General features: G+C 32.4%; 1 protein-coding gene across 2 annotated transcripts; it reads right to left on the bottom strand.

Annotated features, from left to right (window-relative positions):
• Positions 1 to 4,457: 4,457 nt before the first annotated feature.
• Positions 4,458 to 10,742, bottom strand: LOC145330201 (uncharacterized). Of its 2 annotated transcripts, none has more exons than XM_080174807.1 (5): positions 10,673 to 10,742; positions 9,881 to 9,954; positions 8,388 to 8,422; positions 6,891 to 7,002; positions 4,458 to 5,146 (listed from the first exon to the last, which is right to left on the bottom strand). In XM_080174807.1, exons 2-5 carry the CDS (start codon positions 9,951 to 9,953, stop codon positions 4,992 to 4,994), a joined length of 375 nt encoding a protein of 124 aa, XP_080030933.1. In that variant the 5' UTR covers position 9,954; positions 10,673 to 10,742; the 3' UTR covers positions 4,458 to 4,991. The 2 variants fall into 2 exon arrangements, with proteins under 2 accessions (XP_080030933.1, XP_080030932.1); XM_080174806.1 differs by lacking the exon at positions 4,458 to 5,146 and adding an exon at positions 5,222 to 5,854 and having other exon boundaries at positions 10,673 to 10,724.
• Between the last annotated feature and the right edge of the window lie 1,413 nt (positions 10,743 to 12,155).

Genomic DNA, 12,155 nt, shown 5'->3' with positions numbered 1-12,155 from the left:
TTATTGAGCCAACGATTAAGATAACGTGGTTATAAACCTTTAATTTACAATTCAATATCCCCTACCTTTCTAAGTAATAAGTATTTTTTTAAAAATATTATGTAAATATTATTAAAAGCTGGTCAGATGGGTAGGGGGGCTACATTTGAACCCCTCCAATTGCAAATTACTGGATTCTTCCCAAAAACTTGCTTTTAAAATGTGTGAGTGGGTGTAACAACTCTTTGTCCTGATATAAACTCTTGATGCAGTCATCAACAAAGTAAAATCCAGGGATCTAAAGGGATAAGACAATGGCAGACTAATTGATGTATATCCCCAATGTTAATACACAAAATTATCCCTTCTCTAGATTACAATAAGTGGTTGAAACATAAGGAAACTCAATTTAATAAACCAATCAATCCATTATTATAAAACTTTGGGGGCTTGTGTGATAAACAATCCATTGCCCCCTTTTTCTCTGGTAAAATCTGACCCTAAAAAAAGTTGATTATAGATAATCTAAACTTTAAAATGCCTTTTGTATTTAATATTTTAACATTTGGCCAGCCAAACTCAGACAGGGAGGGTAAATTGGGCTGTTTATTACACTAGTCCCCAAAGTTTTAACTTTGGGAACTTCTATTGAATTTTATTTGTTTGGTTACTTAGTTGAGTTTCGAAACGTTTCTACCAATAATTATAATCTACAGAAGAGGTAATTTTGTGAATCATAATTAGGAATGCACATTAATTTATCGGCCTTTTTCTTATCCCTTTAGGTCCCTGGATTAAAATACTATTTTTCACCTATTTCAAAGAAATTCAAAAGCTAAACCTGTTAAAAATTATCATTGATGATTTTTATTCCTATCATACCCTAAATGGGGCCATAATCTTTCTTAAAAAACGTCCTCTTACAGTGATTCCTTTAAAATTATATTTTTTAAAACTTTTTCTATGTACCATTTAAAAATTTATTCTCAAAAAGAAATTTTTTTTACTTTCAAAATATATTGCTAAAATATTTTTTGCTTATGAAATTTCTGTAAAATAAGGACAGCTTCTTTTTAACTTGATAATATCCTTCATAAAAAAGTCTGCAGATTTAAAAGACTAAAATTTTTGTAGTATTGATTCTCCTAACCAAATATGATTCATAACAGCTTTTTTTAAATTGAATATATGCACAAAACACAGTGTCTTACTATTATGTTGTGTTTTTCATGTAAAGCATTGTACTTGTTTGTTGCAAAAAAAAACCTAATTTTCTAATACACGTAATAATAAGTGTTCGGAAGGGTGTGTTAGGGGTGTCAACACGACCCTAATATTAAAACTTGGAATTCCTCTTTTACACCCTTAAAGCCTCCCCCCCCCCCCCACTCGATAGCAAAAGTATATGCACGCCACTTGATATACATCTAACTAACAGAGTGGCCCTTTAAGTTAACTGATTTTGACATTCTAATATACAATTATATATAAGCACTTTATTTTATTTAAATTTCACTTATAACAACGATTGTAACCGTTTTCTTTTGATGAGAAATTGTGTAACTTTATAATATAATAAACATTTGGAAACACAATTAAAAACTTCACTTAAATAACAGCAGATGTGATTAAACGCACACACACACGCACACATTAACGCGCGTCATAACGTTGTGCACAGTAGCGCACAGTTTGCAGAGAACTGGTGGTTGGTGCCGCGCACAGACCATCTGAAGCAACAGGTGCGTGTACACAAACGCGCACACACATTCACACACAGACAATCTTGCTCTAACGAGATAGCTGTTGCGTGCTTTACTTAGCTTAAATCTTCAAACACACACACACAATCACATACAAATAAATCGCCCAAAAGTTGAACAAAATTAAGTTACATTTATCATACTCTTTTCTAGAGCACTGAAGCGCGTTTGGAATAGTGCATGAGTTTTGAAACCGTGTGTGAGGTTGAACAAAAAAGTTGAGCCTACCCTGAAAGTCAAATGTGTGTTGATGTTGTTTGGTTCATATGAATATTAGAAAGGGATATTCCATACCAAGAAAACTATTTCTCCCTTTATTATAACTACTCTATGACACAATGTATCACTTTTGCAAACTTTTGTCTACATTTTTACGCTGCGAATAAATAAGAATTTTCTTAAGCTTTTTCACCAAAACAATTTTGTATAACAAAATCTCTCTTTACGGTTAATTAATGAATTTATAATATAGAATGTGATCATATTTATTATTTATGCTATGAGGAAAATTATTCAAGAGGGTTAAATATGTCAATATATTAGTTGGGTAATTCTCCCCAACATTATTGTAAAATTTTAGAGGTGGGGGGGGGGGGTAGGTTGGGTTGAAAATCTAATATATTTGCTAAATAATTGGTGGTGTTTAAACTTTTTGACAGTCCCCAATTTTTTGGGGGTTGTGCTTATACGTTCAATGGGGAGGGTCAAGCGGTGTGTACTCCCTCAAACTTTGAAACCCCTCATTTTACACCCTAAAAAAATCTCGAAGGTCCTCGGGGATGGGGTAATCACCCCTCCTTGCACATCCTTAGGATTGAATTATTCTCCATGTCCCTGTCCCTCTATCCCTAAATATGCCTAGTTTGTAAGGAAGTGTTGTAAATGAAAGGATGTTTATATTAGCCCAGTTCAATAAGGTTCTGAGAGAATGTTTATATTAGCCCAGTTCAATAAGGTTCTGAAAGGATGTTTATATCAGCCCAGTTCAATAAGGTTCTGAAAATATTGTTTATATTAGCCCAGTTCAATAAGGTTCTGAGAGAATGTTTATATTAGCCCAGTTCAATAAGGTTCTGAAAGGATGTTTATATCAGCCCAGTTCAATAAGGTTCTGAAAATATTGTTTATATTAGCCCAGTTCAATAAGGTTCTGAGAGAATGTTTATATTAGCCCAGTTCAATAAGGTTCTGAAAGGATGTTTATATTAGCCCAGTTCAATAAGGTTCTGAGAGAATGTTTATATTAGCCCAGTTCAATAAGGTTCTGAAAGGATGTTTATATCAGCCCAGTTCAATAAGGTTCTGAAAATATTGTTTATATTAGCCCAGTTCAATAAGGTTCTGAGAGAATGTTTATATTAGCCCAGTTCAATAAGGTTCTGAAAGGATGTTTATATCAGCCCAGTTCAATAAGGTTCTGAAAATATTGTTTATATTAGCCCAGTTCAATAAGGTTCTGAGAGAATGTTTATATTAGCCCAGTTCAATAAGGTTTTGAGAGAATGTTTATATTAGCCCAGTTCAATAAGGTTCTGAGAGAATGTTTATATTAGCCCAGTTCAATAAGGTTCTGAGAGAATGTTTATATTAGCCCAGTTCAATAAGGTTCTGAGAGAATGTTTATATTAGCCCAGTTCAATAAGGTTCTGAGAGAATGTTTATATTAGCCCAGTTCAATAAGGTTCTGAGAGAATGTTTATATTAGCCCAGTTCAATAAGGTTCTGAGAGAATGTTTATATTAGCCCAGTTCAATAAGGTTCTGAGAGAATGTTTATATTAGCCCAGTTCAATAAGGTTTTGAAAGGATGTTTATATTAGACCAGTTCAATAAGGTTCTGAAAGGATGTTTATATTAGACCAGTTCAATAAGGTTCTGAAAGGATGTTTATATTAGCCCAGTTCAATAAGGTTCTGAGAGAATGTTTATATTAGCCCAGTTCAATAAGGTTCTGAGAGAATGTTTATATCAGCCCAGTTCAATAAGGTTCTTCAAATTTACAATTGTATGTTGTATGTGTACTCTTGTTGTACTTACACGGACAGCGTGTACACGAATTTGATAAAGTAGGAGCAGGACGTAGTCCCCATTAAAGATTACCCCACATTTTATCCCCTCAAATAAAATTCGCTGGAGGGGAAGGTAAAGTTGACAATAAATATTGCTAATACAGGTTCGTAAACTGAACAGGGCTATTTTTAAAGATGTATTAAATGAAATGGTTGAGTAAATAGGTGCAATATGCAGACAAGAGTGATACTATTCACTATACCATGAATATAATATGTTGATAAGGACGTCAAACAATTTTTTTGAGGTGGGTAAAATGAGGGGTTTCTAATGTTTGAGGGAGTAATCTAATGTGTGTTTTTTTATTTGAAGGGGTTTAATGATTAATTCATGTGCCATCTTTTGGATGTTATTGCAATTTTTTCTACGGATTATTTAATTTTTTGTCGTGGTTCCATATTCTATTTCCAAACGAGCGGATGTCACTGCTGAACCCTTAATAAAAAAAATAAGAATCCACGAAAACAGTAAAACTGTCTGACTATGACGTCAGAAAAAATTAACAATTAACCAATGAGAGGCCGCTATATATTTTACCATTGTGAATACTGGCTTTCTTTGGTTAATTGTTAATTTTTTCTGACGTCATAGTCAGACACTTTTACTGTTTTCAGAATCGACCTCAGATTAAATTAAAAGTAAAAAATTAATTTTGGACATTTATTTAAAAAAATCAAATTAAATCATTTATGATAATAATATTTCTAAATGCATTGTTGTTAGTATAGGAACAGAAACGGTAAGTTTAAGCACTCAAAAGAAAATATGATACTATGATTATTAAGCAACTAAAATACTCAAAATGCAGCTCTATATTTTTTACTTTTTATTAGAAAAAGACCTATTTTAAAATAAAGAAAACTCACTTTCAGTATGGTGCAGTGCTAAAGAAAAAAATAGCGGTTCATTTTGAGTACTTTAGTCGCTTTTTATTCTTAGTTTCCTCTTTTCTTACATGTGCCAAAAAGGTAGAGGGACAAAGTGTTAAAAAAAATCAGCCATGTGACGTCATTAAAATGAGGGTTTATCCATCTCTTTTTTAGGGATTTTCTTTCCCACTTCTCCTCTCATCTCCCTCATTTTTATGACGTCACATGGCTTATTTTTCATACACTTTGTGCCTCTACCCTAAAGGTTTAACTTTAATCGATTAAGTAATCATTTAGATTCATCCTGCAGTTTATACATAAATACAGCACTCGCATTTGCCAGAATTATAGAAGTTGTAATAGTCAGCATCCGACCAGGTTGAAGTACACAAGCGGCGGCAGTTGGATCCAGTTCTTAGGGTGTACTTGAATTCTACACAAAAGCCATATACTGTCTGCCGTTTGCCTTAAAAAGATATTATTAAATGAATATCATTAAAAATCCTCGAAATAAAATATAAAAGTTAAGAAAAAAAGACAATTTAATTTTAATATAATTTATTTTTGAGCAATTATTTCTATTAGATCAAATGACACAGAACATTCAATGGTTAACAATCAATTAATAGTCTAAAAATCAGTAAAAAAAACCCAGGAATTATTTAAGTTTATATCTTGTAATTATTTTGAGCTATTTTAGGGGTAATTTTGAAAGTATTTTTAATATTTTTGGGGTATTCTTAAAAGTTGGAACAAAAATTTTTTTTTACAGTTATTGTGAAACTATTTTCCAGTATGGCTTCGAAACCGCTTAATATGCGCTAGATAAGAACTGGTTCTCTGCCATACTGAAAAATCATGTATAGCATCGTATTACAGACAATTTTCTACGAATATTTAAGTAAAAATCATAAAGTTAATACCAGCTTTGATATTAGTTTTATAATTTTTCATTTTAAAATCCGCAGAAAGCTGTGTATAATACTATGCGATAAATAACTATTAACGATCTGGCCTTAAAGATAGGCACAACATTCGCATTTTCTATTGTATCTAAAGTAGTTTGAATAGTCGACATCAGAGAAAGTGGAGGAGCAAAGTTGTCTACAGCTGTCGCCATTTCTCAACGTGTATTTGTATTCAGCGCAAATGACCGCCACCGTTGCACGTTTGGCTGAAAATTAATTCGACATTAGCCAAATTCTAAACTAGGTTTAGGCCGGATACTTTTTTGACCGGATACCAGATATCCGGCTGATTTATAATGACGGATATCAGGCCGAATATCTGGCAAACGTTCGATATCCGGCAAATTACCGGATATATTTAGCTTTAAAAATCAGCCGGATAACCGGTATCAGGATAGTTTCAATACCCAGAATCCGGCTGAATATTGAAATTGGCCGGATATTTTCCGGATATCCGGCCAAACCTTATTCTAAACTACAGCGATCTTTGTGGGTAAGACAAAATGGAGATCCGCGGATATAGAATGTACAATCATAAGATTAAAATCAGTTTTTAGCCCCGAGGTGCCGAAGGCATTTTTATATTCGTAGAAAGCTGGATATAATACAATGCTAGACATAGTTTTTTCGTATGGAAGAGAACCAGTTCCTATCCACCGGATTCGAATGAATACGAGAAACATAATTATCCCTTCTGTAGATTAAAATCATTGTTTGACAAGTTCGAAACCTGATATTTTTTTTTATCAATAATCAAGATTAAAGAAAATTCATCAATGTTTTAAGACACTATAGATAACTTGTTAAAAAACGAGCTTAATTTCCAGTTCAATGCCCCATCACTGGTTTATAATGGTGCCAACAAAAATACTGGATAGATTTTTTAAAAAACTACTCTAAATTGGAACACATGGCAATAACTCATTATCATTCACAAAACACCAAAATATCGTGCAATCCATTAATCGATTATCGTATATCAGGCCTAAGTTAATTTTTAAGTGAAATTATCTAATTCCCTTCCCTACCTCATAATGATTAATTGATTGTTTTACAGGGCGCGTCAGCCACGACTAAACCTCAAATTCAAACCCGTTTGGATTATTTGAAATTTTTCTTAAAAAGAGCTATTGCCATGTGTCAGATTTAGCCTTCCAACTAATTTCTAAAATTGTCAAAGGTTGATTTCCGGCCAGAGGCTTATGTGCGACTGACACGCGGCTGCCGCTCTCGGGTTTTTACCTCTAGAGTTGGCGTCTTGATCTGCAGAAGGGTTAGCATACAGAGGTACAGCATCATTGCTATCCACCTCCACAATACGTTCCTCATAGAACAGTGCAACAACATCAGCGGCCTTAATAGTTATAAACATCTTGCGACGAAGCCCAATCTGTCCTTCCTACTTTTGATTCCTGTGACGTCATAAAAATGAGGGATTACTCATCTCATTTTTAGGGGTTTTCTTTCCCTATCATCTCACTCATTCTTATGACGTCACAGGAATCAAAAGAAGGACAGATTGGGCTTCGTCACATCTTGAATGTAGACAGATTCTGTGAATATCGAAGCGCTGGAAAGTGTCATGTGTAACGTCATAAAAACATGTCTAAAAGGGAGGGATGAGAGGAGAAGTGGGAAAGTTAACCTCTAAAAAAGAGATGGATTTAGACGTATTTTTATGACGTCAAACATGACACTTTCCAGCGCTTCGTGAATATCAGACTTAAGCTGCCCAATTTTCGGCAATTAAAGCTGTAAAACAGCTGGACATCTAATCCTGCTTGTATAGATAAGCTGTCAAAAGAATATAAAAATCCATAATTTTTGTAAGGCAAATATTTGAAGCTCTTTATTTTGCCTATAAAAATGACGTCATAAAATACAAATGACCAATGATAGGACAATACACAGACAAAATTACCAATTTGAATTGACTAATGGTAAGTCAGCATGACGTCATTTTTTATAGACACTATCAGCTTCCGAATATTTCAATGGCCAAAAAAATTTGATACAAATACAGACTCAGGGATCTAAAGGGATAAGACAATGACCGATAAATTGATGTGCAACCCCATTGATGATACACAAAATAACCCTTTCTGTAGATTACAATAATTGGTTGAAATTTTTGGACACTCAACTAAATGAACCAAACACTCAAAATTCAATAAAGTCCCCAAAGTTGTTGAGCCAATAATGATTAAACAGCCCAATAACCTTCCTGCAATAGACTATAGAATTGTTGATTACAGAGCAATAATTAAAGAAAAAAAAGAATGACAAAATCCATAAGTAGCGAAGCACAAATAATCATGGATGGACGGAGATTTAAACATTAATATTTTTAAAAACCACGAAACCTTTTACATATATTCCTACTTTATTTTTATAAGCAATCTTTTCTATAATTAGGGTCCGTCCATACGTCCGTCCGTCTGGAACTGTTAGCTCTTTTAGGCTACAAGTGTTAATGTTCGTTTGTCCTTCCATTTCAAAGTTTCGCCTTTATGGATGTTGTCATCTTTGATTGTATTACGGATAGACCAGCAGACCAAGTGAATTATATACTGGATTTTCATTGGTATAGGGTATCTTCACAAAAAAAACTGAAGTCTACATTAAATAGCTGCTGAGAAAACCAAATTTATCCCTTAGCGTTATGGTTGTTAATGAACTGGCGGACAGACAGAGAAAGTGAATTATAGAGTAGCTTGCCTTTTGAAATATTAATCTTACCGCAAGATTGGAATGCAGGTGCCGACCCTCTGGAACTAAAAAATATATAAATATCATAAGGGATCTAAAGGGATAAGACAATGACCGATAAATTTAAGTACATCCCCAATGATGGTACACAAAATTACCCCTTACCTAGATTACAGTTAGTGGTTGAAACATTTTGACACTAATATTAATCAACCAACCAATCAAAATTCAGTGAAAGTTCCCAAAGTTGTCAAGAAACGTTATTATAAAACATTTGGTACTAGTGTAACAGATCAATGTCCCCTTCCTCCCTGATGGTTACTTACATAATTTTTGTAAAGAAGGCGTCTTAACTTTTTTGCTTTTTATTTAAGATAGCTAATCGGTGCTTTTAGTAAGTAGTAGATGTAAAATTGTCCATAGAATTTAGATATGCAATCGTTTTTTTTTGTAGACCTCTTATTTTTTAAGTAATTTAAGTTTTAAAAAAAATTAAGTCGGTTTTAAGGTAATAAAACGGAAAAAAAAGAGAAAAAATAGCCATAATGAACAAAAATAGTAAGATCTTTAATTAAATAAACTATGAAAAAAAATTATATGATAATTGCCAAAATATTATAACATTACTGGCAACACTTACTTAAGCTATGTCTCAATTTCTTTCTGCCATGTAAAGGTAACTTATATAGACTTTTTTTCTAGCTTTCAACTTCCATTTTCATCTAAAGAGGGTCATTCATTTTAGATGTCTTATTGATGATCATTTAGAACAAAAATCAAATACTTTAATTAAAAAATAATAAAGAAAATACATCGTAAAAAAGTATTACTTTAAATATTAATTTCATAACAAAACAAATGTAAAATAGAAATTGAGATTGGGCTAAATTAATTCACAGCTGAATAATGAAAGTAAAGGTTGTCTTTAATGTATAATATTTTTGGCCATTTTTAATATAATACAATTTTTCATTTTCATTACTTTTTTCAATTTTGCATAGAATGGATTTGTAATAATTTTCTCATTCTAATATATAAATACATATTTTTATGTCTATTTCAGGATATAAATCATTTCAAAGTTTTTGTTCATCGAGGTTAAAAAAATTGATTTTTTCAACAATTACTCAACAGAATTAAAAAAGTAAGGTGTCAAATTAAAGATCTTACTATTTTTGTTCATTATAGCTATTTTTTTTCTTTTTTTGTTTCAATTTGGTACCTTAAACCGACTTAACTTTTTTTTAAAACTTAAATTACTTAAAAAATAAAAGGTCTACAAAAAAAACCGAATGCATATCTAAATTTTATGGACAATTTTACATCTACTACTTACTAAAAACACCGACTAGCTATCTTAAATAAAAAGCAAAAAAGTTAAGACGCCTTCTTTACAAAAATTATATACATAAGTAACCATCAGGTAGGAAGGGGACATTGATCTGTTACACTAGTACCCAGTACTATTAAAGAAATATTAAAGTTTGAAAAGAATAGAACATTTCTAATAAATATGTAATTACCTGGCCCATTGGGAAGAACAAGGGCAGAGCTCGCAGCAACCAATGAAACGAAGACAACAATCATCAACTTCATTCTGATAATGAATGTGTTATTAAGATCTATAAAACGGCTGCCTAAGTGTATTGAGAGAGTGGATATGTTCCAAGCGAGTGCGTCCCTGCATCGAGGACTGGCTTTATATTTGAATGGGTAGGTAAGAGCAGAAAATCACCCGAGACCATCCCAAATCTTGAATCTAAAAAAATTGTCTAAAGGCACCTGCAACCTATGCGAAGCATTACTAAAATGGAGAACTCAATCGGTTCAGAAGTTATCAAAATATAAGCTACTTACAAAAAAACCTATCTACTTTAATAATAGATTTACTCCCCTCTTTAAAAACAGATTACCCATCCCAACTATGCATTAAAAACGATGCCTTCTACAAGAATTTCTTTCACAAGATGATAATATATCTTTAAGTAAGTAGGTCTTCAAAGTTATTCTATCAAATGCTTTACTAACATCCAAATTTTGTTAATGAATAATGAATAATTAGTTAGAAATTTTCCAATTAATATACATGTATTTATATACAATCTTAATACTAAAATGTTTCATAAAGACACTATTTTTTAAAAAATTTGTGAAAAAAATTTCAATAATGTCACTAAGAAAAAATCCTGTGAAAAATTAAGCTAAAAACAAAGTCTTTTAAAATTTTTTTAAAAAGATTAGTAGAATCATATTTTTTGTATAAGTAAAACTTCTAATATAGAAATATCTTTAAATGTAATTAAAACTAAACCTACTTGTTAGGTAAGAATGTCTGGTTTCAAATGATAAACCAATCCAAACCTGACTTCAATTTTATATGCTTCAACTGTTACGTGGCATAAAAAAAGGGAATGGAGACTTGGTGTTGAAGCGGGAAGGGGGGGGGAAATAAAAAAGAGTAATTTGTAGTCTAAGGATACTTTTTTTTATTTTATCTTTGATCTTTATGGATTAAAAATACGCAATACTTGACTTTTTAGAGTAATTTACCAATAAAATAATTATTAAAAGCGAATCTTTCTATAATTAGGGTCGGTCCGTCCGTACGTCAATAACGGATAGCTTTTATCGTTAATTTAGGCATGTTAGAATTGTCCTATCGATTTCAAACTTTGCATGATTATTCCTGTAGTAGTTAGGTATAATATAGAAGAATGTCCGTACGTCTATTTTAAACATGATGATTTTTAAACTTTTTCAACAACATTTTTTTATGGGATATAATCATCTAATTGATCTGATTTTTGGAGGACAGATTCCTTTTACAATAAGGAACAATATTATAAACGAGGCATCTCTATAATCAAGTCCTAAAAATGTCAGTATGTCATTGTCCATAAACGGAATTCTGTATTTAGGAAGTTTTGCAACAAAATTTACGGATAATTTATATTTTGTATATTCAGGTCGGACATCCTTGTTTACATGTTGTTAACCCTTACAGATCGGGCCCCAATTCCCACCTTAATAGATCGGGGGGGGGGTCATATTGACCCCCCCCTCTATCTCGGCTTCTGTTACAGATAAAGACGTAAAATTTTTTTCTGGTGATTCATGTGTATTTTTAGAGAAAATTACTTTTTCTAGTCATAGCAGTCAGGCCGCTCCTTAGCCGCTTTTTAGCGGCCAGCCGCTAAATTTTAAAACAGCTGTAGAGCGGCCAATTTTGCAGCTAGGATGACAAAATTTTAGGACGAACTTTTATTTTTCATATAAAAAAAAATACTTTTTCTGATCATCGCCGAAAAACGGCAAATAACGGAAACCGCCATTTTCGGCGGTTACGGCGGTAAAACGGCGGTTGGCGGCACCAATTAATATTTTTATCTGTTTACTGTTGCTGAAGGATTTACCAAAAAAAATTTTAGGTCTCTAGCTGTAATAGAAGCCACGATATTCATGATATATGTCTGTAGTAAAAGCCGGACAAAAATCGGTCATAAAGTCGGTCAGGGTGCGGTCAAACGGTCATAAAACCACTTTTCTCATAAGGTCAGTATTCACCAAAAAAAATTTAGGTTTCTACCTTATACACAAAAGTCATAATGTAGAAATTAAGATTTATTTAGAATTTTTTTTAAATTTTTGTGCTACCCAACCGACTTTGACCGGACACCACGACCGACACAGACCAGATATCCTAATAAAATCAACTCTTGCCGACGTATAATTACTAAACTTAAAAAGTCATGAAGTCACAACTCTCTATCTCACCTACAAAAAAAATGACATTGAAAA

The sequence above is a fragment of the Acartia tonsa genome, chromosome 10 (assembly GCF_053477335.1).
Source record: "Acartia tonsa isolate MP-2025a chromosome 10, ASM5347733v1, whole genome shotgun sequence".
NCBI lineage: Eukaryota > Metazoa > Arthropoda > Copepoda > Calanoida > Acartiidae > Acartia > Acartia tonsa.
This window is presented reverse-complemented; position numbering and strand designations above follow the sequence as displayed.

Bases quoted from the DNA above. Each gene is read 5' to 3' on its own strand.
- LOC145330201 (XM_080174806.1), bottom strand. From the start codon at position 9,953: ATGAAGTTGATGATTGTTGTCTTCGTTTCATTGGTTGCTGCGAGCTCT. The intron at 7,003-8,387 runs GTAAGATTAATA...ATAACTATTAAG, and splicing joins ACCTGCATTCCAATCTTGCG to GCCGCTGATGTTGTTGCACT. The intron at 5,855-6,890 runs GTAAAAACCCGA...ATTAATTTTCAG, and splicing joins TCAAGACGCCAACTCTAGAG to CCAAACGTGCAACGGTGGCG.